Genomic DNA, 27,998 nt, shown 5'->3' on the forward strand with positions numbered 1-27,998 from the left:
TGTCTCCGGTCGGCCACAAAGAATGTCTGTGAATTCTAGTTTGCATCCACTATGAAGGAACAAGAAGGCAACTGTTGAAAGGTGACAGGTGCAGCCCCAGCTGGCATCCGCCCCCTTCCGGTTGAACAATGTCGCTGACGGGATCAACCCCTGGCGCGCAGCTGCTCGCCAAACTCGCCAAACACGTTGCCGGCAGGGCACACAACCAGCTCAGCCGATGGCTGCACAAGAGCGGCGCAGGTGACGAGTGCAACAAGATGGACCTGCTGGCGTGCGGCGGGGACGCGGACGGTGACCCCGAGGCGGCGGCAGGAGAGGTTGGCGTGGAATCCCGGCACCCGTGCTCAGTCACCTCCTTCTGCCTGAAAAGCACCCTGCTGGCTTGCGTCCTCACAGGGCTGTGCTTCTCCTCGGTGGCGCTGGTCCGCCAGCACCTGAAGGACCTCCTGCTCTGGGTGGAAGGCCTGGACAGCCTGGCGGGGGCCCTACTCTTTGTGGTAGGCTTTATCGGCGTGTCCTTCCCGTGCGGCTGGGGCTACATTGTGCTCAACGTGGCGGCCGGATACCTGTACGGGTTCGTGCTGGGCGTGGGGCTGGTCATGGTGGGCGTGCTGATCGGCACCTTTGTGGCGCACCTGGCCTGTAAACGACTGCTGACGGACTGGGCGCTGCGCAAGGTGGGCGCCAGCGAGCGGCTGAGCGCCATCATCCGCGTGGTGGAGGGTGGCAGCGGACTCAAAGTCGTGGCCTTAGCGAGACTCACCCCCATCCCCTTTGGACTCCAAAATGCAGTTTTCTCAGTGAGTAGCCCCAGCAACACACTTCACGTTCCAAAGAACGCATCTCATACACCAAGTAGCGCACCATCAACATTTAAAGACAAAACACAACACGACTGGAAAATGAGAGGTTTTAAAAGTCGCTTCTTGAAATATGACTAAAAGCAGTTCTACTCGAGCTGTGTATTAATATTTGGAGAGAGGCACCAGAATGACTGCATTCCTCTTGTGATTGCTTCTGGAAACATTATGACCTCACATCATTCCTGTCAAATTACGCAACCTTGACTTTGTAACCAAACTTCATTTTCAGAAGAGCGCAACACACGTTGCTAAATTTTCTGACTATTGAAACATTCCAACTTGATGGCGAAATTATCGCCAGTGGCACTTTTAAACACGTCTCAGATTTCAGCGCGGCGTGCAGCGGTTCACTCGTACGATGGGGTTGTCTTTCATGTGCCCTTTGTGTCGATAAGCATGATTGGCCATCTCAAGCAGAAGCCCCTCACAAGCCACAATTCCAGTTCTTCACTTAATTAGCATTTCCATCCTCAGTTTTTTGTCATCAATTAGAGAGGGTTGTAATTAGTTCAACCATTAGCTTTCCAAAAAACCCTTTGTTGTAGCTTGTAGCAAATGAATCTCGGGCAGTAACATCGCAGAGAGAATGAAAGGCATTCGGAGCCGGCTCGGGCCGACTCACGCTTCTTTAGTCATTGCTTGCGTTGCCAGCTGCTTGACATGGACAAACAAGGAAGACTCGTAGTGGACAAACAAGGAAGACTCGTATGTCTGCTCGTCTCGTTCGTTCACTCTCCGACATGCCGCTTGGAATAGGCAAGTGCTTTTGCATTCAGCCTTCTGCTTGTCGCAGGTTGTAGCTCCGGGGTCAAAGGTGTCTTGGCCCCGCTGCATTGAATATGAATTAGATCATTGCAAGGATTTTGAAAGGCGACAAAATTGTCCCTGACACCAGTTTTCATGGACAAACCCCCCCCCCCCCCCCCCATTGCACAATCGCGCTGTGAACATAAATGCGCTCTGCTCACTGCTATCAGCCACACTGCAGTCCAAGGTCACAAACACAATTCATCAAGCTAAGCTCCCGGACGGAATTCATCCCTGATAAGAGCTGGACTTTTTCCGACATGTGATCAGGCAGCACCTTTTTGATATTGCGCGAAATTGTGATGCGGCAAGCGTTTGCTGACAAGTTTGTACGTTGGTGCCAGGTGACGGACGTGTCCTTGCCCAACTATCTCGTGGCGTCGTCGGTGGGCCTGCTGCCCACCCAGCTGCTCAACTCCTACCTGGGCAGCACGCTGCGCACCATGGAGGACGTCATTGCCCAGCAGAGCATCAGCGGCTACTTTGTCTTCGCTCTACAGGTAGCTCACTGTCGCCAATGAGCGGGATGTCACAGCGCGAGTGCGGCTCGAGAAACCAAATGTTCCGTTCCATCCGCTAGCTCATTATGAAAACATTTACTGCACACGCAGTTAAAAATGCCGAAAGAGTGACAGGTCTGACCGGAAGGTTTGTTGCTTTAGGACGTCGTGGCAAACAGGCCTTTCTAAATTTTCTGAATACCTCCTGGTAAAAATATTGATATGAAATCTATATTCCAAAATTATATATTCCAAAATAATCATAGTATGAGTATTTTTTTTACATTCGCTGGTTTCAGATCGTGGTCAGCATCGGGCTGATGTTCTACGTGGTTCACCGCGCTCAGGTGGAGCTCAACGCCGCAATCGCCGCCTGCCAGATAGAGTTTCGATCTTCGCACATAAACGGCATGTCTTCGTCACCCTCCGTTACCGCCGCCGGCAACCACGCAGGATTCACGTACTGTGGCAAACGCACAGCGGCCATCGTTAACGTGGTGTGACCATAAAGCGATCGCGTTGGACTCTGGAATGCCCGGTATGTGTTTTGCTTTGTTTTGTTTTTGGACCGAGCGGTGAAGGGACCTCAAGAGATGTCAGTGAAATAACACTTTGAATGTCAACTTGATTTGTTTGGACGAATGGCCACCTATGCACCTTCTTTCCTAACACGTTAAGTGTGTCAGCAACTGAAAACAAAGCATAACAACAATAATCATAACGGGACTAAATGGTATTGATAAGGGCATTGTTCATCTTTTGTGACTTTGAGTGCTTTTGAGTTCAGTGTCTTACTTTTGGGACGGTGACTCACTCCGATCGGTTGAGACGTAAAACTCAGGAATGTTTGAAGTACGCTGAGAGAAGCCTTTCCCGTCGATTATTAACGTGAGAAAAAAAAATATTTATGAGATTTTTTTTTTTAAGAGTGTAGTTTATTCCAGAATGTTGGAAACTAAGCTAAAAGATATATTATGACGAGATTTTTTTCTTTTACGTCTATCATTTCTTTTCATATTTTTTTAATACCACCTTGCAACTGAAAACTATGAAGGAGCTTTGAGTGAAATTAAGACTCAAAGAAGGCAGTTGTGATGACAACGCTAGTAGCTTCATGAGTACCGTATTTTTCGGACTAAAAGTCGCTCCGGAGTATAAGTCGAACCAGTCATAAAATGCACAATAAAGTGAAAAAAAACATATATAAATCGCACCGGATTATAAATCGCACTTATGGGGCAAATTTATTTGTCAAAATCCAACAACAAGAACAGACATGAACCAGCAACAACAGGCTAAACAATACGGTATGCTAACGTAACATATACAAACAAGGACCTGAGAACGGGCCTGACGTAACATTCAGTGTTATTCAAATAACGATTACATAAATAACACGTTAATCAAACCATCTGTGTCACTACAATTCATTAAATCCATCGATCGTCCTTTATGTAAACGATGCCGCGTATGCGCTGCGCCGCTGATGTCGGACTCGTCTTGAGTTGCAGTTCTAAATATTCCACAGACCCATATAACGATATATAAAGTATATATCAAATAACTATCATATAAACAACAATATTATCAAACCATCTGTGTCACTCCAAATCATTAAATCCATCAATCAAATTCCTCGTCCTTTGTCAACAACGCCGCGCGTGCGCCGCTGACATCAGCCTCGATGTTATTCCACAGATCTAGTATATAACTATTGTAGCGTTAACAAAGTACCAGGAAAGACGTGGGTTTGGTAAACGGCTCTTTATTTAACAAAACAAGAGTTCATTGAGCCAACAACTACTGAACTGTAACGATAAAAACGTATATAAGTTGCTACACGAAATAAAATATGTCAAATAACTATAACATAAATAGTTCACCGCCACACGGCCCCAAGCACCGGCGTCGACTTCCAGGCGTGTGGCGGCGTGGACTTCCATCCCCGGAGGTGGCACTTCCAGCCACGGAGGTGGCTGGGACCTCCGTAGAATAGGACGTAGGAGCAGTGTCCGACCCCCATCCACCGTCCCCGGACAGCCATCTGCCAAGCGCCAGCCCCCGACTTCCAGCCACGGAGGTGGAAGAGAGCTCCGTAGAATAGGACCGGGCGTGCGTAAAAGCCATGTCCGAGCCCAATCCGCCATCCCCAGACAGCCACCCGGCCGGGCGCCGGCCCCCGACTTCCATCCACAGAGGTGAAAGAGAGCTCCGTAGAGTAGGACCGGGCGTGCGTAAAAGCCATAATAGTTTTTCAAACCTTCTGTGTCACTCCAAATCATTAAATCCTTCAAACTCTTTGTCCTCCGTGTCACTTACAAACAAAGCCGCTAATGATGCCGGTAGTACGTGGGGCCCTTTGTCATCCCGTGATCAAATCCTTTGTCCTTTATGTAAACAATCGCCGTAACTTGCAGTTCAAATTACAATAATCCCTTGCTACATCGCAGTTCCACTTTTTTTTTTATTTTGAAAATTTGTGAAAAAATTCACATATAAGTGGCCCCCCCCACCCAAACTACGGAAAAAACAACAACTTATAGTCCGAAAAATACGGTAAGTCAAAATTTTGTAAATGAAGTTGACAAGATTGCAAGTCGTAGCTTGAAGACAAAAGTTGCAGGCGTAGCCACATGTTTCCATTTACAAAGTCATGTGAATATTGAGAATATTACAAGAACAAAATTGTAGCTTTACAAGTACCATCTTAGCAATATTGTGACAATAAAGTCGGACATTAAAGTTTTTAAAAAATCGTTCAAGCAAAGTTGCAGCCCCGCAAGTAAACGTACAGGCCAAGCTGCGCTTAGATTGTGACAAACGTCAAGATGCAAGTCCAATACTTACAATGAAAAAAAGTTGCGGAATAGAAAAAAAAAAGTCTTAGTAAATTTGAAAATGTAAAATTACTTTTTTAACAACAAAAGATGCAACTTGAATCTCAAGATTTCCTTCAATTTCATCTCAATGTTGTTTCTTTGGGGGGGAAAAAACTGGAAATATCTTTGTGTTTACCTCAAAGCCTCACGTCTTTGTCTTTACTTTTATTTGGGGTATTTTTCTGACAGCAAGCTGACAATCAACAAAGGCACTTAAACAATAAACAATGAATGTGCAAATAAGCTTTTTAAGTTTTTCAACAATTCGCAAAGTGTTGTGGAATACACACAAGGGCTCCTCCATCCGTCGTTTTTGGTTTTCTGCTTTTATTTGGTGGCTTGCTGGTTAAAGGGGCCCCCTCCGGTTTTGACCTCAGCAATAATATTTGCATGGCCTCATGCAAAACATGATTGATTTTGTAAAGCGAACGAGTCGGGGTACCCACATTCCAGAGTTTGCATCTCGTTGCCTCGTGAATAATTAATGAGCCGCGTGACACCTTGTGATTGGCATGCACGCAAAAAAAAAAAAAAAACATTTGCCTTTTTTTTTTAATTTATACGTGCAGAGTATTTGATTTTGGGTCGTATTAATCAATGCAAAAAAAAAGGAAGAGGTTCTATATGAAATTAGTGTTGGTTATGCAACAAGTAACTCAAAGGGAAGATAACGCTTCCCCGGTCGGTATTAAGTGCATTACTGTACACACATGCTGTATTTTCTTAAAAAACACACTTTGAGAGTGCGTAGACGTGGATATTTATGCACAGTGTGACACCTTTGTTCAATGTTATTTATGAGAGAAACTGATTAAAATGGCTTTTACTACATCCTGTTTGACTTTTTTATTACTTTTATTCAATAATTCACCTACAACAAAGTATATACAGGACTATTTCAGAAAATTAGAATATTGTGATTAAGTTCTTTATTTTCTGTAATGCAATTTAAAAAACAAATGTCATACATTCTGGATTCATTTCAAATCAACTGAAATATTGCAAGCCTTTTATTTTAATATTGCTGATTATGGCATACATCTTAAGAAAACTCAAATATCCTATCTCAAAATATTAGAATATTTCCTCGGACCAAGTAAAAAAAAGATTTATAACAGCAAAACAAAATCAAACATTTGAAAATGTCCATTAATGCACTCAGTACTTGGTTGGGAATCTTTTTTCACGGATTACTGCACCAATGCGGCTTGGCATGGAGGCAATCAGCCTGTGGCATTGCTGAGGTGTTATGGATGCCCAGGATGCTTCAATAGCGGCCTTTAGCTCATTTGCATTGTTGGGTCTAGTGTCTTTCAGCTTCTTCACAATACCCCACAAATTATCTATGGGGTTCAGGTCAAGGGAATTGGCAGGCCAATCGAGGACAGTAATGCCATGGTCAGTACACCATTTACTGGTGGTTTTGGCACTGTGGGCAGGTGCCAGATCATGCTGGAAAATGAAATCATCTCCATAGAGCTTTTCAGCAGATGGAAGCATGTAGTGCTCTAAAATCTCTTGGTACACAGCTAAATTTACGCTGGACTTTATGAAACACAGTGGGCCAACACCAGCAGCTGACATGGCTCCCCAAACCATCGCTGACTGTGGGAACTTCACACTGGATTTCAAGCAACTTGGAATTTGCTCCTCTCCAGCCTTTCTCCAGACTCTGGCGCCTTGACTTCCAAATGAAATACAAAACTTGCTTTCGTCTGAAAAGAGGACTTTGGACCACTCTGCAACTGTCCAGTGCTTCTTTTCCATAGCCCTATTCAGACGTTTCTTCCGTTGTCTCGAGTTCAGAAGTGGCTTGACCATGGGAATACGGCTATTGTAGGCCATTTCCCCGACACGTCTGTGAACAGTGGCTTTTGATACCTGGACTCCAGCTTCAGTTCACTGTCTTTGAAGCTCCCCCAAATTCTGGAAGCGACTCTTCTTCACAATGTTGTTAAGGCTGCAGTCATCTCTCTTGGTTGTGCAGCGTTTTCTGCCACATTTCCCCCTTTCAACACTTTTTGTGGTTGTGCTTTGAAACTGCACTCTGAACAGCTTGCTCTTTGACAAATTTCTTTTTGTGTCTTACCCTCCTGATGGAGGGTGTCAATGATGGTCCTCTGGACAGCAATCAGATCAGCAGTTTTCCCCATACTTGTGATTTAGTTTACTGAACCGAGCTGAGTGTTTTTCAAGGTTCAGGAAACCCTTGCAGGTGTTTCGAGTTAATTAGAGGATTCAAGTGAAAAAGTAAACTACTAGTTTACTTTTTCATGATATTGTAATATTTTGAGATACGGTATTTGAGTTTTATTTAAGCTGTATGCCATAATCAGCAATATTAAAATAATAAAAGGCTTGCAATATTTCAGTTGATTTGTAATGAATCCAGAATGTATGACATTTGTTTTTTTAATTGCATTACAGAAAATAAAGAACTTTATCACCATATTCTAATTTTCTGAGACAGTCCTGTAGTTGTAAATTCTTAATTTACATGATCAGATAATTTACCCAAAAAAAGTTAGTGTCTATGTTGGAACTAACTTGTAAAAGAAAAAAAAAGCTCAACTAATAAGGGTTTATTTTGTCAAAGGGTGAATTTGAAAGGTTTTCACACATAAAACGTAAAGAATTTAACTTTTAAGGTTTTCAAGAACAAACGGTCTAATAATTTTATAATAGAATTCAACATATCAGTTAAAAAAAAGAGCATTGTGTAATCATCCATCCATCCATTTTCTGAACCGCTTAGTCCCCACGGGGGTCGCGGGCGTGCTGGAGCCTATCCCAGCCGTCATCGGGCAGTAGGCGGGGGACACCCTGAACTGGTTGCCAGCCAATCGCAGGGCACACAGAGACAGACAACCAATCGCACTCACACTCACACCTAGGGACAATTTGGAGTCTTCAATCGGCCTACCAAGCATGTTTTTGGAATGTGGGAGGAAACCGGAGTGCCCGGAGAAAACCCACGCGGGCCCGGGGAGAACATGCAAACTCCACACAGGGAGGGCCGGAGGTGGAATCGAACCCGCACCCTCCTAACTGTGAGGCGGACGTGCTACCCAGTGCGCATTGTGTAATCATTAAACATTAAATTAAATTTGATGCAGTGTCGCCCTCTGGTGGCCGCACGTCAGCACTACATTTTCTATGTTGGACAAAAAACAAAATTTGTTGTCACGTTTAATAGTACAAATATTTACCAGGTGACGACGTGAGGAAAGAGCGGCTGAAACAAAGGCACTGCTGCCCTTAAGATGTGTGGTTGACGGTGGTGCTCAAGCTGCAGTAGATGCCCCAGTGGTCGCTGGTGAAGCGGCCGCAGGATAGCTTCTCCAAGCCCACCAGGACCATACGGTCGGGATCCAGGCGGATCGCTCGAGGGTGGGCGGCCGGCCGCAGGAGCACGCGGTCGAAGCGGCAGCGGGAGGTGTAGGGCAGGTTCTTGTTGGAGTTGGCATGGGTGTCCCACGTGTAGCGGCAATGCTCCTGGCGCCCGAGGCGCTCCCAAACGTCACACACGTCGGTGGGCAGGCCCACCTTCACCACCTCGGCGTCACGCAGGTTGGTGTCGCCAGCGAACAGCACGCTGACGTCATCGGGCGCCTCCTGCATTTGCCGCGTCACCTCGCGCAGCTGCTTCATACGCTCACCCGAATGCTCCTTGCAGCTCTCCAGGTGGGACGTCATCAGCCATACCTTTGCGCCCCTCAACGTCACCTGACGGCATTTTGGGCAAAAGCCAACAGCCCAAAGTTGTTCATTCATGAGAAACTTTTTTCAATCACAGGATAAAAAGTGATACGCGATGTTACTTTGAATAATTTTATAAGAAGAAAAATTGTCAATAACTTTTCTTTTTAATATTTCTGTCAGTTTTGGTGTACCTGCGCCATGAGCAGATTCCGTCCCATCCGAGTGGTGGGGTAAGGCACGATTTGGCTTTCCAGCAACTTGACACTCGTCTTCTTCAGCATCATGCCGGTAAAGTAGCCGCCCTCGCCACCTGCTCAAAAACAAGCCACTGACAACAAGAGTGGGCTAACTTAACCAAAATATGACCACCTCAAGAATTCCCATAAAGCAGTTCACCTTCAATGATCAAGTAGCTGACAGCGCGTTTCTTCAAATACTCTACGTAAGGCGGAATGAGTTCCTGCAGGAACACCACATCAGGAGTGTATCTATGTGGGAGTGGAGGGGGAAAAAAAAATCTTAAACTATATTGCAACAAAAAAGGTGATGTTAAAGGGGTCTTACAACACCAAGTAGGAGCACAAGCCTCTGGCACGCTCCGCCAGGTTCTCTGTGTCCAGACCGTCCACGTTCCATGAGATGAGCGTCAGTCTTGAGCCGCTGTCGATGTCCTTGAGGGGTTGAGGCGACGAGCCGGGACTGTCTGCCATTAAATCGATGCTGCAATTAATTCAATGGGAACACGTGGTAAGACAGGGAGGAGCTCATCACATAAAGCATAATGCACATGATGTAGTCCAGCTGCTCATCGGTATTAGCACTCCTCCACAGTTAACTGTTGTTTATGTTGAGCATTGTGCAGTATTGACCTTACTGCTGCAGGAGCTTTTGCCTCCTCCACTTTTTGGTTCTTGGTTGGAGGCTCCTGGTGTGAAAACGACTCCTCAAACACTTTCTCCATGTCAGCATCGAAGAAACGGTTCAACGCTCTCTGGACAAGGAGCGAAGAGCGGGTGTCCACCAAGTCATCTTTACTAACTACACATTTCGGAAAATCAAAACGTGTACCTCCATGTCCCAGTCGGTCTCCGCCAAGTAGCACTGCGCCACGATGTTGTCAGTGCTCGTTAACCCGGCAAACTCCTCGCATAGTCGAGTTCGCCTCTCTTCTTCATCCCCGGCGTCGGACGTTGAAGCCATACTGTAAAAAACTTAACTAACCGCTTATAAAATGCACTTTCATAAGGAGACGTTCGAAAGGGTAATGCGATTACAAGACAAAATAACACGACGTAGTTGACATATGCATTCCTGTTTATGTTAGCAAGCACGTGTCCGTTATTGAACACTTCCGGGTGTTTTTACCTTTTGTTTCCGAGCACGAATGTCAGAAGTACTAAAGCTTTTAAAATTTTAGATGAATGCGTTTTAAATTATTTTACGGAATTCATGATTTTTCAACGTTTAATTATGGTCATTTATCATATCTGATATATTTTATAATTTCATTTGCCTTTCTAGTCATGTTTCGCCCCGTAAAAATCAACCAACTTCCGGATTTAGTTTGACATTGCAAGTAAAGGTGTTGGTACGTTAAGGTATCAATTATTCAAATGGCATCGGCGTCTTTAAAAACAGTCCAACAAATAATGCGGGTTATGAAAGACAAGCCAGGCTTTGACCGAGTCCTAAACAAGGTAGGTATTTAGCCGTTTCAACAACAATGGAATTATTTCAGTCGAGTGTTCAGATGTTGAGGCGGTCCTGTCTTTCCGTATGTACATTGTCCCATGTGTCCAGGTAGAAGTGGTCTCGGCGTCGGTGGGCAAGGTGGTGTGCGAGATGCAAGTGGCCGAGGAACACACCAACGGCTTCGGGACGCTGCACGGCGGCCTCACGGCCACCCTGGTGGACGTCATCTCCACCATGGCTATCATGTACAGCGACAGAGGAGCGCCCGGAGTGAGCGTCGACATGAATATCACGTCAGTTGCTTCTTGACACATCTTTATCTCTCACCCCCTTCCCCTGTAAAATGTTCCTTTTTTTTCTTCGTCATGAAAGGTTCTGATCTTTCCTTGTATAATTGTGCAGGTACATGAACGCAGCCAAGCTGGGCGAGGACGTGCTTATCACGGCTCAGGTGCTGAAGGAGGGACGAACGTTGGCGTTTTCTACCGTGGACTTGACCAGCAAGGCCACAGGAAAGTTGATCGCGCAGGGACGGCACACCAAACACCTCGGCAGCAGCTAAACACATGCTTCCAGGGGAGGTAACATGTCAAACAAGTATGACATGTTATTGTTATATATGTTATACATGTTATCCTTGTATCATTTTGCCTTCATTTTTGTATGAACACTTCATTCACTTGACAATTAAAACAAATTGCAAAACTATTTTATTCTCCAATATAATTCTAACATTTTAAAATATTTCATATTGTCAGTTTTGTTTTTACTCCATAAATTATTTTTGCCAAATATTATCAGGTTTTATTTTTCACCTTTTTAAAAATGTGACTTTGGTTACACTTTCATTTTGTCTCAAATTGTTAGTTTGTAAAGTTCTCCAATAGTCATACAAAAAGACTTTTATTTGATTTATGGCTCCTTTGAGATTTTTGCCTAACAGGCTTTAAGTTGTAAATAAAGTCAGTAATACAAGTAAAGGTGTTGGTACGGTAACGTAATAAATATTATTATTTATAATAAAAAAATAGACAATTTTGAATCTGCAAACTGGACGAGCTGGGCCTCAGTACCTCCCTCTGCAACTGGCTACTGGACTTCCTCTGTCAGAGGCCTCAGGTGGTGCGTGTTGGCGACAAAATCTCCCCCAGCATCACGCTGAGCACGGAGGCCCCCCAGGGCTGCGTGCTCAGTCCATTGCTCTTCACCCTGCTGACGCATGATTGCACTGCGACCTACAGCGACAACCGCATAGTGAAGTTTGCTGACGACACGACTCTGGTGGGTCTCATCACGAAGGGCGACGAGACTCGGTACAGGTCGGAAGTTGACCTTCTGACCATGTGATGCAGGGACAACAACCTCCTGCTGAACGTAAACATGACCAAGGAAATCGTTGTTGACTTCCGGGTCACACAAAACACCTGCCGCTGATCATCGACGGTGCTGTGGTGGAGAGGGTGAGCTGCACCAAGTTCCTGGGGGTGCACATCAGTGAGGACCTGTCCTGGTCCGCAAACACCTCGTCACTGGCAAAAAAAGCTCCTCAGGCAGTCCTGTCTACATTCTACGGTGGCACCATTGAGAGCGTCCTCACCAGTTGCATCGCTGTCTGGGGTGGTAGCTGCACTGAACAGAACATGAAGGCCCTGCAGCGCATAGTGAATACGGCTGGTAAGATTATTGGTGCTTCGCTCCCCTCCCTGAAGGACATTTACACTTCCCATCTCGCCCGCAAGGCAACCTCGATTGCGAGAGATGTGAGTCACCCGGCTCACTCTTTGTTTCACCTTCTGCCCTCTGGGAAGAGGTACAGGAGCCTGCGCTCCCGCACCACCAGACTCGCCAACAGCTTTTTTCATAAGGCTGTTAGGACCCTGAACTTCTGCGTAGCGTGCGGCACTGTTGTGCTATTTTCTGGAATGTCTGCTGTACGCGCACTTGCTCCTTTTTTGCTCCTCTTATTTATTTATTGTGTTATTTATTCATTATTTATTCAGCACGCTGTTATACTTGTTTACTTGTTTGTCTGTTGTGAGCCATGTCTTGTCACCGTGGGATAGGGGGAAACGAAATTTCGGTTTCTTTGTGTGTCTTTGGCATGTGGAGAAATTGACAATAAAGCTGACTTTGACTTGACTTTGAATTGACAATTTTTATTGATATATGCTCAGCAGTATTGATCAACAGAACAAAAAGGGAAAAAAAGCCTCAAACTTTCAACAGAACACACTTGTCATGAACATGAAAAAACAATTGAGAAGCAATTTGATCAAATCAAAACAGAAAATGTTAGTTTGCTTTAGTTAGCTGCATAGTTATCCTCATCATTGAAAGAGCGTGTATCCCAAATCAGACATCAGTAGTGATTCCAGCATAACACAATCTCGCACAAAAGTGAAATCTCCAGTCCAGAAAAGAAGCAATCGGCACATATGATTGAACGTCATATTGTTCGCGATGTTATTACAATTGTGTTACACCCCAAAGTTGGTTTTCCTGGAAACGACAAATAAAACAAAAAAACACTTTTTCCTGTGACAACAAGGGTTAAATATCATGTCCGTGTTTCTCTTCCAACATAAAAGAAGAGTTCCTGCCTGCCGCTGTGACTGCCACAGCGACCCATCGCTCCAAATCAATGTTCGTGCAGGTTGCCGGAAAACAAAATAGATGACTGAGTGGGAATGAGAGGGGGAGAGAGGAGGGAGGAGAAGGGGTCAAAATGGCTCCTGAAGGCAAGACAGAGGGATGGAGGATCGAGAGGTGGAGTTTTTTTTTTTTTTTGAGGGCGCGTCCGCCCTTGGGAAGTAGCCTAGTCAGGCATGTAAGGTCTGAGGTGGTCCTCGACGTCGCCCACGCCCCAGCAGGTCAGCTGGTCCTGGGGGAGGTGCAAACACAGGCTGCACAGCTTCAGCACCGTCGCCCTGCTCTGAACGGTCTGCAAAAACATGCACGGGGGAAAAAAAAAAAATATCGCCTTGAAAAACAAGTTCAATCGCACTGTTGATGCAGGCAGCTGAGTCTGACCTGTAGGTGGTGTCTATCCATGAAGAGAAAGACCGACTGCGCAGGGTTGTTCATGATCATTCCAGCTTTGTCCTTGCGAGTGAGCGCGTGCAAGCACTGCTTCTCGTAGTCGCCGTGCTGGAACTCAAACTTGGCCTGAAACAATGATGGGAATTTAACAGTGCCCCGCTGACATGACAAGCTGGATCTAAATTCTACACTTAGCATAGATGTCAATGTGTTATTTCCATACTCGTTCAAAATACTTTTATAAATGTAAAGTGTATTTTCCCGCCACTGGTTCTGACCTGAATGGGCCTGAAGGGCTCGTCATCGGCTCCCTTCCACCTGGAGAAAAGCAGACAGACGATCTTGTCAATGTCGTTGCGCGGCCAAAGAATGAAGTCCATCTCCTGCGTGCAGCCAATCACGTCCTGATGTAGAGAAAATGCCGTCATTAAGGCATGTATTCCACCACAGCGCCGCGTGCTTGTAGGCTAACAGTTTTTTTAAATTGTCTCGTTTCAATAAGATAAAAATCGAACGGCCAATGGTAAAGCGGTAAGGCGCCCTTTCACGGAATGAAAATCAGCGTCACGCATTCATGAGCATACCCTTCGCATGGACTGGTATCGGGGGGCGTGGAGCTGCACCACATCCTTGTGTAGGAGCTCTATGGAACTCTCCAGCGAGTAGCGAGAATCCCGCACGCCTCGCAGGATGTCCTCCTCATAGTTGTTGGTCATCACCGGCACCACTTCGGCAACCTCGAAGAGCGCCGACTTCTTTTTCTGCCGAGACAGCCAAATGAGCATATGAGGTGATGGTCAAACATTTGGTCAGTTTTGGTTGGTCTGCACAACAACCTTGTCCTTGAAAACAAAGGCGATGTAAATCTTGAAATCGAACTGATCGGCCAACGATTCCCGTTTCTTCCGCAGTTGGGCGCGGAGACGATTTCTGGTTTGGTTTCGTCGCGTGGTTGGATCCCCCATGGTCAGTTGCGATGGTGTCTGCTTTTTGACCCTTTTTGACTACTAATATTTAGGGATGCGCTTCTAGTTGATGGAGCGCTAACCGCGTCTGTACACTTGCCACTCGAGGACTAAAAACTGAAACAGGTCTTCTAATCAAACAACACCATATCAAGTCATTTTCCTGTGCGTTTTGAGGGGAACAAGGCTTCTGGCGCGAGATTTTCGGTAAGACTACATCACCTTGTTGGTTATTCATAAATCCATCATTTTAAGACGCTTAGACAGCTGCCTATAGGTTTTCTCAGCAGATTTTAAAATAAAACAAGAGTAAAAAATGTGGCTGGTTATTAGAAGTACTACTTCCTAGAGTAGAGCCCCATAGCGGCGCTCGGTGAAATGGAGGACTAGCGGACTAAGATTCGGGGTAGGTTCAAAGTGCTTCATCCATGGCTGAGTGTACTGGACCGGAAATACGGACGAGCATGGCAGGGAGACGTTGGCACACATGGAAGAGGAACAAGACGTCTAAGGCTGTCTGACATTTTCCTTGCCGCTTTATGGCTTGCGGCCTACTTGCTCCTGCAAGTCCTCGTGCTGCTGCTGCTCATGCTGTATTTTTAGCACTCTAGCTAAATCGAGCTAGCAGGCTAACCGTTGACTTAACAGCGATCAAAGCTACATTTTATCTCCTAACGGGTCCGAGTTACTTTTTCTTTTTTTTTTTTTCAGGAAGGGGAAAGCTTCTCGATTACGACTCGGTCATCTTTCTTTACATGTCCTCGCCAGTATTGCGCGATGCTAAAAAGCTAACAGGCAGCTAGCGCGTGAGCTCGACATTTCGTCTCCCTAGTCAAGTTAAGATCGCGACGTCAACAACTCGGTAGGGATTGCTTATTTTAATCTGTAAACTAAAATAACCCCACGTTTTATGTCGCGTCTTTTAAAGCTTGTAGATCTTTTCCTCCGTCCGTCGTTGCCCTATATGCTGCCGCATGCCATGTCAAGATAAATCGACGGTCCAGCTGAAGTCCCTAGTTCTTTCAGTCGACGTGCGAAGCGGTCTGTCTCCCGGCGGCGGGCCCATTATTTCGCGTCCAGCGGTTTTGTTTTTTTCGCACACACTCGGTACGTCGCCCTTTTTCGGTCGGATTAATGACGGCCACAAAAAAAAAAAAAACAAGCTTCGCGAAGCCCTCCTGTGACGGAAAGCTTCTCCAAAATGGCTGCCGGACAAACACGTGACGTTTATTTGACGCGTCACGCACACAACGTGACGTGACGTGACGTTGAACGACAGGGCGGGACCAATTGTGGGCGAGTTTGTCACGTGACCCCTTGCAAGCGACCTTAAACCAGTTGCGCGAGTCTTTCTGCGCACGAAGCATTTCCTTTGTAAACTTCTGCGCCTTTTAACGGTAAGCTGACAATTACGTGACTCAATTTAAATCATATTTACAGCACTATGCAGTGGCTAATTGTCACTTACCGCTCGTTAGCAGACCGTAGTCTTGCTAGACGGCCTAAAGTTGGTTTAAATTGGCGCTGCCTTTGCTAGCATACCATGCTGCCGACATTTTGTTTGTTTTGTTCTCCGTTTTAAATCTGCTGTGTCACTTTCACGGCGGATTTAAGGACTGCAGGATGAGTTTCGGTGCCAAAGTGAGACGTGGCCGAGCCAAGAACAACGAGAACGCAAAAGTGGGCGTCAAGGTGAGGAAAAAAAAGCTAGATATTCTGTTTTTTTTTGGGGGGGTTTTTTTGTGGGGGGGGGGGGGGGGGGGGGCGTGCAGAAGCTGTTAAAGCAGGGGTGTCAAACTCATTTTTTTCGCGGGCCGCATTGTAGTCATAGCTTCTTTCGGAGGGCCATTATGACTGTCAACCCAAATAAATGTATGAGCACCTCATATTATGTACAGTAAAAGCTACAAAACTTGAGTTTGACACCTGTGTGCGTTTAAGGGCAACATATTGGCGTTTAAATTTTATTTTCCGCACCTTAAGGTGCACTTAAAAGCCTTTAGTTTTCTCAAAAATCACACTTTTGTGTGGACCAAATTCCAAAATCTGTACACTTGTTTTGTGTGGCTTCCATGTTATATAGGTGTAATATGAAGACCCTATGAACCAATCAGAGGACATTATGTTTTACATAGATCGGGACAAAAGACAATCAGGACTGTACATAGCACATAGAGTACGTACCTCCGCCACCATTGATAAATACTATCGTTTGTGCAAATCTGTAAAGTTGTTTTGTGTGGCTTTCGCCACACAGAGACGTAATATACAGGTGTAACATGTAGACCCGATGAACCAATCAGAGTAGATTACGTTTTACGTAGATTGTTTTATTTGGGGTCCTAATGCTGTTTTCTTTGCACAAACGATTGTATTTATTTATCAATGGCGGCGGAGGTACGTACTCTACGTGTTACCTGAAGTCCTCTGATTGGTTTACCGCCCCGATCTACGTAAAACGTAATGTCCTCTGATTGGTTCATCTGGTCTACATATTATGCATGTTTATTACGCCTCTGTGTGGCGGAAGCCACACAAAACAACTTTACAGTTTTGCACAAACGGTAGTATTTATTTATCTATCAATGGCGGCGAAGGTACGTACTTTGCTCAAACGATGGTATTTCGCCACACAGAGACGTAATATACAGGTGTAACATGTAGACCCGATGAACCAATCAGAGTAGATTACGTTTTACGTAGATTGTTTTATTTGGGGTCCTAATGCTGTTTTCTTTGCACAAACGATTGTATTTATTTATCAATGGCGGCGGAGGTACGTTCTCCTCTACGTGTTACATCCAGTCATCTGATTGGTTTACCGCCTTGATCGACGTAAAACGTAATGTCCTCTGATTGGTTCATCGGGTGCCTGTATATTACGTCTCTGTGTGGCGGAAGCCACACAAAACAACTTTACAGATTTGCACAAACGATAGTATTTATTTACCAATGGCAGCAAAGGTACGTACTCCTACGTGTTACGCCTAGTCCTCTGTTGTTGTTTTTTTTTTTAATCCTGATCTACGTACGTAAAACGTATGTCCTCTGATTGGTTCATCGGGTCTTCATATTACACCTGTATATTACGGAAGCTACACAAAACAACTTTACAGATTTTTGAATTTGGTCCGCACAAAAGGCGCACCTTCGTTTTTTGAGAAAATTAAAGGCTTTTATGTGCGCCTTATGGTCGTGAAAATATGGTAACAATAATGTGAGTACAGTAGAGCAGCAGAATAAAGTACAACCAAACTCACTGTCTTGCTTACGTGACTTTTTTGTTTTTTTACCGTAAGTCATGGCACGCATGGTGCGCCCCATGTTTGGATTAAACACAAAATAGACCCCGCAACTGAGTGCGCCTTTTAACCCGTAGCGCCTTATGGTGCAGAAAATACGGTATATTGAATAACCAACTTAAAGGTTGCCATGTTAGGCCTCAAAACAAACATTCATTGGCTTTTTTCAATCATTAGACTTAAAATAAAAAATTCTTAGGAAGGTAATAGGCAATTTTCTAAATAACTTTATAAGTTACTTTCACCCCAATTGGAATAGGTTTAAAATGACAGTTTGTACAAATTAACTAGTCATCTTTGTCATATTTTACGTTACATTGCTCTTTCAGAGCTTTTTCTCACAAGCCCCTGAGTCCTCGAGTTCTTCCAGGACGAAGTTGCAAGTCTTCCAGCCCTTGTCAGTCAACAGTGATTTGGTAAAGTCGACTCAGGTGACTGTTTTTTTAGTAAATTAGTTTGAAGTTGTTTTTTTTTCTTTAAGACAAAAAGTGAATTTGGGCTTTTCTGTGGTTCCAGGCGGCAAAGGGTGCCATCCCCAAACGCAAACAGTGGCTTGACCTGCAAAGCAGAGGCTTGAAAAGGGTGAAGGTGGAAGTGAAGTCAACACAGACTGAAGATGTTTCTTCTTTGAACGATGATGCCTACGAGCTTATGATCAAAGGCAAGATGACATTTTGTCTGCTAATATTACCTCTACTTGAGCTAACTCTTTGTTGTTTTTGTAGAAATGCCGCCTCCTGCTTACTGGAAGGAAATGGCAGAAGAGCGTCGCAAGGCTTTGTTTGATGTTCTACAGGAGAATGAGAAGGTGAGTTAAGGTTTAGTTGGCCAGTGGAGCCGAGTAACTATTACATGCACATTTATGGGGGAATAATTCAGTTTCAGGTTGGGATTATTTACCCACTTTTACCCCCCCCCCGCCAATTTAAAGTTTACTTTTTTTACATTGATTTTCTGCCCGTTTTTAAATTTTGTTGTACATGTATGTTTTTAATGACTTTTTTTTTGTAAACGCAAGTCAGCTCTTGAATGACGCTTAAGGAAGTCCTTTTCTCATAAATCAAGTTGAGCCCGACCTGCCCATTCTCGCCCGCATTTTTTAATCAACCGCTTTGAAAACCAACCAGCTGCACAAAGACATTGAGGCCAAAGATGAGCAAATTGCTCAGCTGAAGAGCGACAATGAGGAGCTTCGCGAGCTCTCCGATCACGTCCAGCGCATGGCCGACATGATCGAGGTATGCGCTCGACGCGACACGATGCTCTCTGCTGAATGTTTATGAGTGCTTCCTTGTCGGGGTCGCAACTAAAGCCGCTAGTTTCTGTTCAGAGGCTGACTGGGAAGGGACCAGACAACCTGGAGGAACTGAAGGGCCTTGCAATGAATGAAGAACAAGGGCAACGTGATGTGGCAGAAGATGATGGTGAGGAACATGAAGATTACAGTTATAGTGAGGCAGAGGAACAAACTTCAGATGATGTGGATGAAGAGCAGCAGCAGCATTAACTCTACCCAAGGGATATGAGAGGCATGTCCAAAATGGCTCCAAATAAATTGTTTCCTCCACTTGAAATATATTTTAAAGTTGTTGGAAATCTGTAGGCGTGGCGTCCTCCAACACATGTGGCCCTGTCAGTGTTCCGAGAGCAAATGACTTTCTTTTTTTTTTTCATTTGCTGGGAGGCACTTGAATGTTTTGATGTACATGCTGTATTTTTAAATAAATGTTTTACACACCGTCTAATGTCATGTTCTACACATCTGCAAAAGTCAAGTTTTTGACAGTGGTTTGGATTGTTTGCTGCTGTCGTATGGTGGCAGTTTGACATGACACGACACTAATACTTGCACGCTAGCATCTTGTGTTTGAGCAATTATTTTCCAAACATGAAACTGAGCAAAAACCGGGCTTAATTCACAGTGGTGTTGCGTTTTCTTCAAGATGTCCGTCGTTGAGCAAGGAAAACAGATGTGGAGTAATAGTTGGTTCTTTATTTGCAAGATCTTGGGTTGTCTCACGGCAGTCTGTACACAATGCACTTCAACAAATGAAAAACAACCACGTCAGACTCCAGATTTTATACTGTGCACAAACAGGAATACGGAAGGGAAGAAATGGGAGGGGAAAAGAAGGAAAAACATATCCTCATGTCTTATCTACTGAATGTGTCATGACGTTAATGAGCTCTGCCTTATGTGTAATGGAAAGGTTACCAAGCTGTGTGTGCTGTCAGTGTTCTGATTGAATAACTGTATGCATGAATTAATGAGTATTTAGACATTGCTGTTGCTCCCTCTTCAGTGGTTAAACATATCGTGACTAATTTGAATATTTTCCGACCCACTTATCGCATAGCAGTGAGGTTGACATTTGCGTGAATCTCCCGACGCCACAGGCAGAAGACTGCACGTTTTCTCACTCATTGGGAGCCTATTTTCCCTCAACCTGATCTACTTTTGTTTTGTCACGCAGTATGATCCCATTTCAACAGACGATAACAGCATGACAAAATGACCGAGAAGGCATAAACTCCGCCCTCTTTTCGTAGTGTGAAAGCGAGCAATTTCCATCAGCACGTAAGAGTGCACGTTCTTTCGGCAAAAAAGTCCCTTAACCCTGGGAAAAATCATTTCCTAAACATAGATTAGATTGCTTATTATAGAAAGTCAAGGGATCACAAATGTCCATTATGGGGATAAAACAGTCATAGCTGTGCGTATGTAACGTTCCTCATGTCAAATGTAATGTTCCACATCTAGTACCGTCTCGTGCTCAAATCGTGAACTGCAGTTAATATGCATTTTCTCATGATCACCAAATTCACCAGTCGTTTTTTTATTCTGGTACTTGTTTTGTTTACGTTAAAGACAGACGCTATAAAAAAAAAAAAAACTACTTTAGAATTAAACAAGTAAAACAGTTTGTTGGAATGAATAATTTGTATACATTTTATAATCGACTGAGTTTTGTAGCATTTTTCTGCTTTAAAGTTAATTAAAACAGTTGTTGCAGTTCAATTTTTCTTTATTTTGTTTGACAAAAGCCATGATGATGCGAGAGACTTAAAAATATCTTTAAGTGCACTGAGGAAAGAGTGTATTTTATTTTCTACATATATATTTTTACACTGTGTGGTTAGTAACATGCCAACCTGAACCAACAAATTGTATAAATGTTCACGTTAGCTTTACTACCTTGGCTGTGTATGCGTGCATGCTACAAAGCTGATTTGGCCCCAAAAATTTACAAAACAAAAATGCTATATGTGTGTGTGTGTGTGTGTGTGTGTGTGTGTGTGTGTGTGTGTGTGTGTGTGTGCGTGCGTGTGTGTGTGTGTGTGTGTGTGTGTGTGTGTGTGTGTGTGTGTGTGTGTGTGTGTGTTGTTAAGGTGAGTGGGCGCGTGACACAAAATGTGATGTCAAGAGGTTGCACAGTTCTAATGGTCAGGTTGCCAATATGTTTAAAGACATGTAGAGGGACATTATGGGAGGGTCAAAGGTTGGTTGTCAGTGCAAGGGTGCGTCTAGGTTGGTGGGCGTGTCCTGGTGCTGAGCCTCTGCGTCGGGAACATTCATCTGCTCGCTGCCGTCCATTTCCGGACTCATCTTGTTCTGAAGCAGGAAATGGATTTGGAGATTCTTTAATGTCATTGCTCTTTTTTTTCAGGATTTTTTTGTTTTGTTTAATATATACCTTCCATGTTCCCATTTTCTCCTCAAATGACTTGAATGTAGGAGCGTTCCTGGGAATAGAAATTCCGGAATTCGTAAGGTTTTATGTTTGATGTAAAAGAAAATCACATGCACATTTATTAAAACAATATAGCATAGTAAAATAAACATTGCATTTGCAAAAATGCAGTTCACACTTGGAATTTTTATGGAAAAAAAATTGATATTGATTATTAGTTATTTATTAAGACAAATTATGACATTTTGGTTAAAAAAAACTGCTAATTGTAACTGTTTCTGTTGAAATTATTTTCCTTTAACAACTTTAAAAACTGGTTATTGCTTAAAATATTAGCAGATGCAGTACGTTAGTACAGTGTTTCCCAACCTTTTTTCATTCATGGCACACCTTTTCATTGGAAAAAATCTCGCGGCACACCGCCAACAAAAATCTGTTAAGCTCCTATATTAAAATCAGTTACCGTATTTGCCAACCATCGACCTTTTTCGATCCAAAATCAACCGAAAAAAATCTATCTCGACTTATACACCGAGTCATAAAATTTAACTTCGTATTCATCGCTTCAAATGTGATGGTAACCAAGGCCGTTTCTCATGCATCTCATTGTGCGTGGGTGTGCGTCCGTCAGGCTCATCAAACAGCGAGAAACTGAATCATTATAAAGCGTTCGTCGCATTAACACGCATCCTCAGCAACAATTTCAAATATTCTCACCTCAATAATCGGACATCGAAAGCCAGGCAGCGACGAAGTACTGGGTATTGAGCGAATGTGCGAGTCATCGCGCGTCAAGCAACGACAATAACTACCGGTACGTAAACATTCAATCGCCATGTCTAAATGAATGTCGTTGGCACTTAGAAAATATTCGCCAAACTTGGCCAGACTTCCAGGGGAAGAGGCCGAATTTTCACTTGTTCTGGCCGACCGGAGGAACCAGCCAAGGCGGACACTTTACGGCGCAAGAGCCGTTGGCACTTAGAAAATATTTGCCAAACGCTCTCAGGATAGAGAAGACCAAGAAGATGCCCTTTATGACGACAAACTAAACGAAAACGAATGGAACGAGCTTTTCGGAAATAGCGACGATGAAGACGAATTTTGAACTCTATGTACCGGCAATCACTTTATAATTATAATTTGTTGTTTCTTAACTAAAAATAAACCAGTTTCTAAGAGTGTTCATTGTTGTTAGTCTCTCTCGGCGCGTAATATCACAGGGTCATGAAGTAAATAATATTTAAAATGGCGTATAGATCGCTCGCTACAAACTCGCAAATTTGAACACATTTCGTCAATAAATTTCGCATATTTCTGATTGAATTTTGAAGTTTAATATAATGCAACAATTGAGCTCGACTTATACAAAGGATATATCATAAAATCGTAAATTTACGTCGAATTTTAGGGGGTCGACTTATACACCGAGTCGACTTATACACCGGCAAATACGATATATTACAACGAAACACGTAGAGTCCTATTCCTATATATGTATGGAGAGTTGAATAATTTAATAGAAATACTAAATATTCTTTAAATTGTATTCCTTTTTTTAAATAAAAGTGACAGTTTTTTAAAAAGGTTTTAGACGGTGTAAGAAATAAACTATTTAAAGTGATTGTGATTAAAATAAAAGAATCAACGTGATTTTGTTTACTGTTTTAGACTAGGTCTATAAATATTGCAACAATAAGAACAAAGTCACTTTTAAAGACGCTCTGCTGTTCTGACAGCAGCTGAGTGGCTATCACAGTTGAGGAGTCTCGACTTGACTGCTTATTTTACGTATGTGAAAAATAACCGGTTGAACTGCATTCTCTGATTTCCATCAGACCACATACGCACCACAACCGTCATAGTGTCTGTCACTGTTAGCAAAAGCACACAGCAACACACACATAAACTGAATATGTGCCGATGCAATACAATCATATCGACACAATATGAAATCTCAAGATTGTCCGATTCTCCACACATGCACGATTAGCAAGTGGCTGACCAGGCCTTGCGCGAACTGACCAGTGGTTTGGCGATCCTGTTTACAATGCGCTCCGTAATTAATATTGGCACAGCTGAACGTCTCTCACGGCACACCAGTGTGCCGCGGCACAGTGGTTGGGAAACACTGCGTTAGTATATCCTCAACAATTTGTCCCAGTAGTTAAAAAAAGTTAAAACAGTTTGTGTACAACTTTCTACTTGACATGACTAATTCAAATGTAAAGTTTGATGCAACTTGGTAGACAAACTTGCCTAAAAAGTGCGGCGGACACAACGGCGTCCTTCTTACCTCATGACAGGCATGCTAGCCGAGCGCTGCAAAGAGCGCTTGCTAGTCAGCAGCGTTAAGAAGAAGAAGGGGTGGGAGTCAGTTAGAGGTCGTTTCAGAATAGCAGTCGGCACACGTGTACACACCCATCTCGCTATGACCCGTTAAGCCTGATTGAGGGTGAGCTTGTTGACACATAGTCAACACGTAGTCTTGTTGCTTTGTGTTTTGGGGGCCCGGGGTTTTTGTGTCCACCATGAAAAACACACACAACTTGTCAGGCACTTGCACAAGGTTGAGGAGCCCATCAATCTTGTTTGCGGTTTGCTAATAATCCACGGAGCAAGGATGACAGCGGAGAGGTTGGATTAGCATTCTCGTTTGGGAAGGTGATGTTGATTGGGGCCGTGGGGGTCTCTGGGTTAGTGGGTTCCGACTGTTGGATTAAGCCGGAAACAATTAGCGAGAGTCCAGGAGCTTTGGTTTAATAAATGACGACCAATAGCGGCCATTGCGCTAATTAACAGACGTCGTCCATCAGCCACCATTGGCTCAAGACGAGTAAAGGGTTTAGCAACCATAACCATCTCAGTTCATACATGCTTGTTATTAGTTAGTTGTTATTAGATGAGTTGCTTGTCCATTTAGGTTATGCCAGTCGTCACATTTTGTTTCAAGGTCTCCTGCCACATGCAGTTGCGTGCGCTCGTGGCTCACCTGATGTCATCCAGTTTACGGCTGATGGTCAGACTCATGTTGGAGAAGGCCGATGTGGCCTTCAGGCCAGCGTGTGACAGCGTCTCTGATGTCCTCTTGTACCTGAGAAGAGCAGCAAAAGGCTGGTCAGTCAGTGAGTTTGTTTGTTGGTGACCTTACAGTCTCGTCCGGTTCAGCGGACCAAAGGAAAGAGGAAGTGCAGGACATACGCCGAAGAGGTGGTGACCTCCTGCCAGGTTCTGGTGAAGTTCTGCTTGAGCTCGTTGAGCGGCGTCACCCCCAGCTTCCGCTTGATGTCGGCCAGCTGCCTCTCTTTCGCCGCCAGAACCTGAGACAGTGTCAGGATCTCGTCCTCCACCTGCAGGCGCAACCTCACTTGGAACATTGCGAGACTCGAACAGGAGCACCAAATGAGGACAGCACTAACCCTCAACAGCTCCACTTGTAGCTCCTGGCGTTCCTCCTCCGTCATGGTGGGCGGTGGGGCTTCCACGCTCACTGCCGCGTCCTGACCCACCTCAGCTGCTTCCTGACCCACCTCGGCCGCTGGATCCAGATGCTGCTGCGAGCCTGAAAGGTCCGCAAATGCTCATTTGCTTTTGCTTGACAGTTTGGGTGGCCATCGGGTGGCGACCGAGGGCAATCGTGGCGGTGAGTATCGACCAGCGTAATGGAAGCCAAGCGTTCCAGCACTCTGATAGCAATGGGAGCAGCAGCACATCAATAATACAAAAAGCCTTCCACGTGGAGAAGTGGCCACTCCATCAAAAGGAGGAGTGGCAAGGAGACAGCTGAGTGTGGGCAAAAGATTTGGGACACTAAGAAGACAGCAAGCAGAAGACATTGAACCTCCCCCAAACTGTTTCCACAAAGACAAGGTTGACTCAGTTTCTAGAAGTTCTGTCCATTGGGAGAAAACACAAAAAGAAGAGACAGTTAGGATGACAAGAATTTCAAGGCGTCATCTCGTAATTGGACCGAAACTTGCGCTGATGGCTCTGGCGAGCGCTCACCCAACCAAAAACGGACGCTTTCCCATGTTTACCTTGGCTACGGAGCGCCGGCGAGCCGGGCGGCGTGTTGCAGAAGGCGGGCGCCACCACAGGTAGCTGGCATTGACGCCTTGCTCAAAGTCAAAGGGTGAGCAGTACTCGTCCGTGTCGTCCCAGCCCGCCACCATCGCGTGCACGTGACCCGGCGCGTTCCTCTTTCACATTAGGGATGTCGTCCTTTGCGCTCGTCAGAAAGCACTGCGGGGTTGTTGCGTGACCCCCCCCCCCCACACACACACACACCGCCCATCCTGGTGCTCCCCTTCATGCGTCACGTGAGACAAGCGAAAGCATAATCCGCCGTGTCCCAGATTACAGCCCGGCCGGCGTTTAATCCGAGCAGGGGCCTGTCTTGGGTTGGGGGCCGCGATGGAGGCCCGAGGGGTTGCGGCGGGAATTGTGTGTGCTCACAATGAATGTGTGCATGTGTGTGTGTGTGAGAGGCGGCTTGAATAATATGACAAGATCCTCTAGAAGAGCATCAGCGTAGGAGTCAAGATATTTTTTTTCTAAGATCCATTTTGTTATTATATGTATGACTGTTAAAATGTTTTCTAAAAGCATCAAGACATTGTGTGTTTGTCTGTTCAGTTAAGTTTTTTATCGGATCTTCCAAGGGTAGTCAAATGTATATAAATTTGCCTGTTCAGTAAAGTTTTGATCAGATCTTCCAAGGGTAGTCAAATCTATGTAAATTTGATTTATTTTCTCATAATTGTCAATATTTGTACGGCGGTGAATGTTTATAAATAACATGCATCAGGTAACTGGGGGAAGGCTGAATAGTTTTACTTTATTTTAGTTTGATTCCAAAACAATTCACTGTTAAGAAAAAACATGCAAAAGACACTAACTCATCACGTACATGGTTAATGCTTTTATGAAAACCAGACCCCGTTGCTTATGTCCCCTTCTACCAAATGAGAACAAGCGTCCATTTGCGCGGCTTGATGGGTCGCAGCATCAAATCAATTAGCGTAATTTTTGCCGCATAGCGTGTCACATGATGGCCTCTGAAAACCAAAATCACGGGGTGGCGAAGGGGATTGCCCACCGTGCCAAACTCTTGTCCTACGAAAAGTGGCTGCGGGGTCCCTGGACAAGCAAGGAGATATCTTTGCTCACATGAAAAACTTGCTAAATTGGTTAGATATGATGACATCTCAGGCCTTGTGGAAGTATGCTGATGCAAATCAATTCACATGCAATCCACCACGCTGTTAATGATCGATCGCATACAAAGGATGCTAAAAGAAGAAAAAGAATGCCGGCCAGCATCTCCAGGCTGAGGCTGGATGGGAAATCTGTTGACAAATCATGACAACAAAACGCCTATAAAAGGATTAATGTACACCTTCGGCCCGATAATGTTGCGTTCGCCTACCAATATAAGGTAGCTCATTAAATTGTCAGCTTGCGAGGCTACAAAACAGATGGATTGCAGCATCATTTACATTAGCTACAAACATTTAGCTGCAAAAAGAATTTAAAATTTCTGTTGGAAGTGGTGTTAGACCTCTAAAGGTCCATTCTGAACTATGATCCAGAAAAAGGTCAGTACACTTAATCATTATTATGAACATTTTGCGCCTTTTACAGCACTTAATCTGAGGTTTGATTAGTTGTATTTAAAACTGACAGCACATGGTACTAACAAAATGCTCAACATAAAGTTTATTCGTGCATAATCGACTCAATACTTTGTGTGCTGAAACGCAAACTATTCATTATGCATAGCGCTGTAAGGTAAGGCAACTTTATTTCTGTTATGTGTATGACAAAATACATTTGGCATGCTTGTGCCACTTGACTTCCTGCTTGTATTTACTGACATGCGCACTCGACACTGATTGGCCTTTCAAAGATTATATACCCAGTCAAGAAAAACACATTTACAATATATGTATGTTATAAGCACGCTGTACACGTGGCGTTTAAAACCATTATTGGAGCTCTTTTTTTTTTTTTTTTTTTGGTTAATTGGGCCAAGTGAGTTCCTCGTTCACACACGGACAAGTCCACTTCCGCGTTAAATTTTCTTGTCATTTAAAATCCACAAATGAACATCTTGGGGCGTTTTTTAAACTCGACAGAAACCCAAAGTATGAGCGAGACATTGAAAAGAAATTGATTACCTTTCTCGTTGTTGTCCATAAATGCGTCTTGGTGGATGCTATCGTGTACGTGTGTGTATGTGTGTGTATGTGTGCGTGTGCGTGTGTGTGTGGTGCTCTTAGATCCAATCACGGACACGCGCTTTTTCTGTGTTGAAACTGAAGTTCTTTTTCTTCGTCGTCTTCTTTTCCTGGTCTCTGCCTTCTTGTCTCTGGCTGGGTGCCATTCATTCCGTGGGGGCGGGGCGCGTATCCTTTACGTCATCACGTACAAGTGTAAACAGAGGTGAGCACGTGGGTGTCAAAGCGACGCCGCTAACACCACGCATGCGCAATAAACAACCCATTTCGGCTGAAGTGTTTCTGTCAAAAATAACGGCAGAATTCTTAACTGAAGCA

General features: G+C 44.3%; 6 protein-coding genes across 9 annotated transcripts; 3 read left to right on the forward strand and 3 right to left on the reverse strand.

Moving 5' to 3' along the window:
- Positions 1-128: 128 nt before the first annotated feature.
- Positions 129-5,880, forward strand: tmem64 (transmembrane protein 64). Its single transcript, XM_049751116.1, has 3 exons — positions 129-800; positions 2,015-2,170; positions 2,470-5,880. Exons 1-3 carry the CDS (start codon positions 129-131, stop codon positions 2,671-2,673), a joined length of 1,032 nt encoding a protein of 343 aa, XP_049607073.1. The 3' UTR covers positions 2,674-5,880.
- tdp2b (tyrosyl-DNA phosphodiesterase 2b) lies at positions 3,947-10,097 on the reverse strand. 2 transcript variants are annotated; one of them, XM_049751109.2, is made up of 6 exons: positions 9,820-10,097; positions 9,621-9,742; positions 9,316-9,471; positions 9,148-9,239; positions 8,943-9,061; positions 3,947-8,775 (listed from the first exon to the last, which is right to left on the reverse strand). In XM_049751109.2, the coding sequence occupies exons 1-6, from the start codon at positions 9,949-9,951 to the stop codon at positions 8,308-8,310; spliced, it is 1,089 nt and encodes a 362-aa protein (XP_049607066.1). In that variant the 5' UTR covers positions 9,952-10,097; the 3' UTR covers positions 3,947-8,307. The 2 variants fall into 2 exon arrangements, with proteins under 2 accessions (XP_049607066.1, XP_049607067.1); XM_049751110.2 differs by having other exon boundaries at positions 9,626-9,742; positions 9,820-9,987.
- Positions 10,098-10,132: 35 nt separating this feature from the next.
- acot13 (acyl-CoA thioesterase 13) lies at positions 10,133-11,151 on the forward strand. Its single transcript, XM_049751183.2, has 3 exons — positions 10,133-10,448; positions 10,552-10,736; positions 10,846-11,151. The coding sequence occupies exons 1-3, from the start codon at positions 10,365-10,367 to the stop codon at positions 11,003-11,005; spliced, it is 429 nt and encodes a 142-aa protein (XP_049607140.1). The 5' UTR covers positions 10,133-10,364; the 3' UTR covers positions 11,006-11,151.
- Positions 11,152-12,578: 1,427 nt separating this feature from the next.
- On the reverse strand, positions 12,579-15,636 carry c19h6orf62 (chromosome 19 C6orf62 homolog). Its single transcript, XM_049751145.2, has 5 exons — positions 14,319-15,636; positions 14,067-14,243; positions 13,761-13,886; positions 13,474-13,608; positions 12,579-13,384 (listed from the first exon to the last, which is right to left on the reverse strand). The coding sequence occupies exons 1-5, from the start codon at positions 14,445-14,447 to the stop codon at positions 13,259-13,261; spliced, it is 693 nt and encodes a 230-aa protein (XP_049607102.1). The 5' UTR covers positions 14,448-15,636; the 3' UTR covers positions 12,579-13,258.
- Positions 15,637-15,708: 72 nt separating this feature from the next.
- On the forward strand, positions 15,709-19,489 carry gmnn (geminin DNA replication inhibitor). The gene is made up of 7 exons (XM_049751146.1): positions 15,709-15,844; positions 16,062-16,139; positions 18,079-18,180; positions 18,266-18,410; positions 18,475-18,557; positions 18,877-18,987; positions 19,080-19,489. Exons 2-7 carry the CDS (start codon positions 16,071-16,073, stop codon positions 19,254-19,256), a joined length of 687 nt encoding a protein of 228 aa, XP_049607103.1. The 5' UTR covers positions 15,709-15,844; positions 16,062-16,070; the 3' UTR covers positions 19,257-19,489.
- A 233-nt stretch (positions 19,490-19,722) lies between these two features.
- On the reverse strand, positions 19,723-27,852 carry tpd52 (tumor protein D52). 3 transcript variants are annotated; one of them, XM_049751154.2, is made up of 7 exons: positions 27,621-27,852; positions 24,861-25,003; positions 24,643-24,791; positions 24,434-24,535; positions 23,738-23,779; positions 21,445-21,493; positions 19,723-21,362 (listed from the first exon to the last, which is right to left on the reverse strand). In XM_049751154.2, the coding sequence occupies exons 1-7, from the start codon at positions 27,637-27,639 to the stop codon at positions 21,258-21,260; spliced, it is 609 nt and encodes a 202-aa protein (XP_049607111.1). In that variant the 5' UTR covers positions 27,640-27,852; the 3' UTR covers positions 19,723-21,257. The 3 variants fall into 3 exon arrangements, with proteins under 3 accessions (XP_049607111.1, XP_049607112.1, XP_049607113.1); XM_049751155.2 differs by lacking the exon at positions 23,738-23,779 and having other exon boundaries at positions 27,621-27,849; XM_049751156.2 differs by lacking the exons at positions 19,723-21,362; positions 21,445-21,493; positions 23,738-23,779 and having other exon boundaries at positions 24,430-24,535; positions 27,621-27,850.
- Positions 27,853-27,998: the final 146 nt, after the last annotated feature.

The sequence above is a fragment of the Syngnathus scovelli genome, chromosome 19, assembly GCF_024217435.2.
Source record: "Syngnathus scovelli strain Florida chromosome 19, RoL_Ssco_1.2, whole genome shotgun sequence".
Taxonomy (NCBI): Eukaryota; Metazoa; Chordata; class Actinopteri; order Syngnathiformes; family Syngnathidae; genus Syngnathus; species Syngnathus scovelli.

What these genes read in the sequence shown, in the direction of transcription:
- tmem64 (XM_049751116.1), top strand. Translation starts at nt 129, where the DNA reads ATGTCGCTGACGGGATCAACCCCTGGCGCGCAGCTGCTCGCCAAACTC. An exon ending in TCCAAAATGCAGTTTTCTCA is followed by an intron (nt 801 to 2,014) that starts GTGAGTAGCCCC and finishes CGTTGGTGCCAG; the next exon opens with GTGACGGACGTGTCCTTGCC. An exon ending in ACTTTGTCTTCGCTCTACAG is followed by an intron (nt 2,171 to 2,469) that starts GTAGCTCACTGT and finishes CGCTGGTTTCAG; the next exon opens with ATCGTGGTCAGCATCGGGCT.
- tdp2b (XM_049751109.2), bottom strand. Translation starts at nt 9,951, where the DNA reads ATGGCTTCAACGTCCGACGCCGGGGATGAAGAAGAGAGGCGAACTCGA. An exon ending in AGACCGACTGGGACATGGAG is followed by an intron (nt 9,743 to 9,819) that starts GTACACGTTTTG and finishes CTCCTTGTCCAG; the next exon opens with AGAGCGTTGAACCGTTTCTT. An exon ending in GGAATCTGCTCATGGCGCAG is followed by an intron (nt 8,776 to 8,942) that starts GTACACCAAAAC and finishes AAATGCCGTCAG; the next exon opens with GTGACGTTGAGGGGCGCAAA.
- acot13 (XM_049751183.2), top strand. Translation starts at nt 10,365, where the DNA reads ATGGCATCGGCGTCTTTAAAAACAGTCCAACAAATAATGCGGGTTATG. An exon ending in TTGACCGAGTCCTAAACAAG is followed by an intron (nt 10,449 to 10,551) that starts GTAGGTATTTAG and finishes CCATGTGTCCAG; the next exon opens with GTAGAAGTGGTCTCGGCGTC. An exon ending in AGCGTCGACATGAATATCAC is followed by an intron (nt 10,737 to 10,845) that starts GTCAGTTGCTTC and finishes ATAATTGTGCAG; the next exon opens with GTACATGAACGCAGCCAAGC.
- c19h6orf62 (XM_049751145.2), bottom strand. Translation starts at nt 14,447, where the DNA reads ATGGGGGATCCAACCACGCGACGAAACCAAACCAGAAATCGTCTCCGC. An exon ending in GATACCAGTCCATGCGAAGG is followed by an intron (nt 13,887 to 14,066) that starts GTATGCTCATGA and finishes TCTCTACATCAG; the next exon opens with GACGTGATTGGCTGCACGCA. An exon ending in AGCCCTTCAGGCCCATTCAG is followed by an intron (nt 13,609 to 13,760) that starts GTCAGAACCAGT and finishes TCATTGTTTCAG; the next exon opens with GCCAAGTTTGAGTTCCAGCA.
- gmnn (XM_049751146.1), top strand. Translation starts at nt 16,071, where the DNA reads ATGAGTTTCGGTGCCAAAGTGAGACGTGGCCGAGCCAAGAACAACGAG. An exon ending in ACGCAAAAGTGGGCGTCAAG is followed by an intron (nt 16,140 to 18,078) that starts GTGAGGAAAAAA and finishes TTGCTCTTTCAG; the next exon opens with AGCTTTTTCTCACAAGCCCC. An exon ending in GCATGGCCGACATGATCGAG is followed by an intron (nt 18,988 to 19,079) that starts GTATGCGCTCGA and finishes GTTTCTGTTCAG; the next exon opens with AGGCTGACTGGGAAGGGACC.
- tpd52 (XM_049751154.2), bottom strand. An exon ending in GAGGTCACCACCTCTTCGGC is followed by an intron (nt 24,536 to 24,642) that starts GTATGTCCTGCA and finishes TGCTCTTCTCAG; the next exon opens with GTACAAGAGGACATCAGAGA. An exon ending in GCTAGCATGCCTGTCATGAG is followed by an intron (nt 21,494 to 23,737) that starts GTAAGAAGGACG and finishes TTCTATTCCCAG; the next exon opens with GAACGCTCCTACATTCAAGT.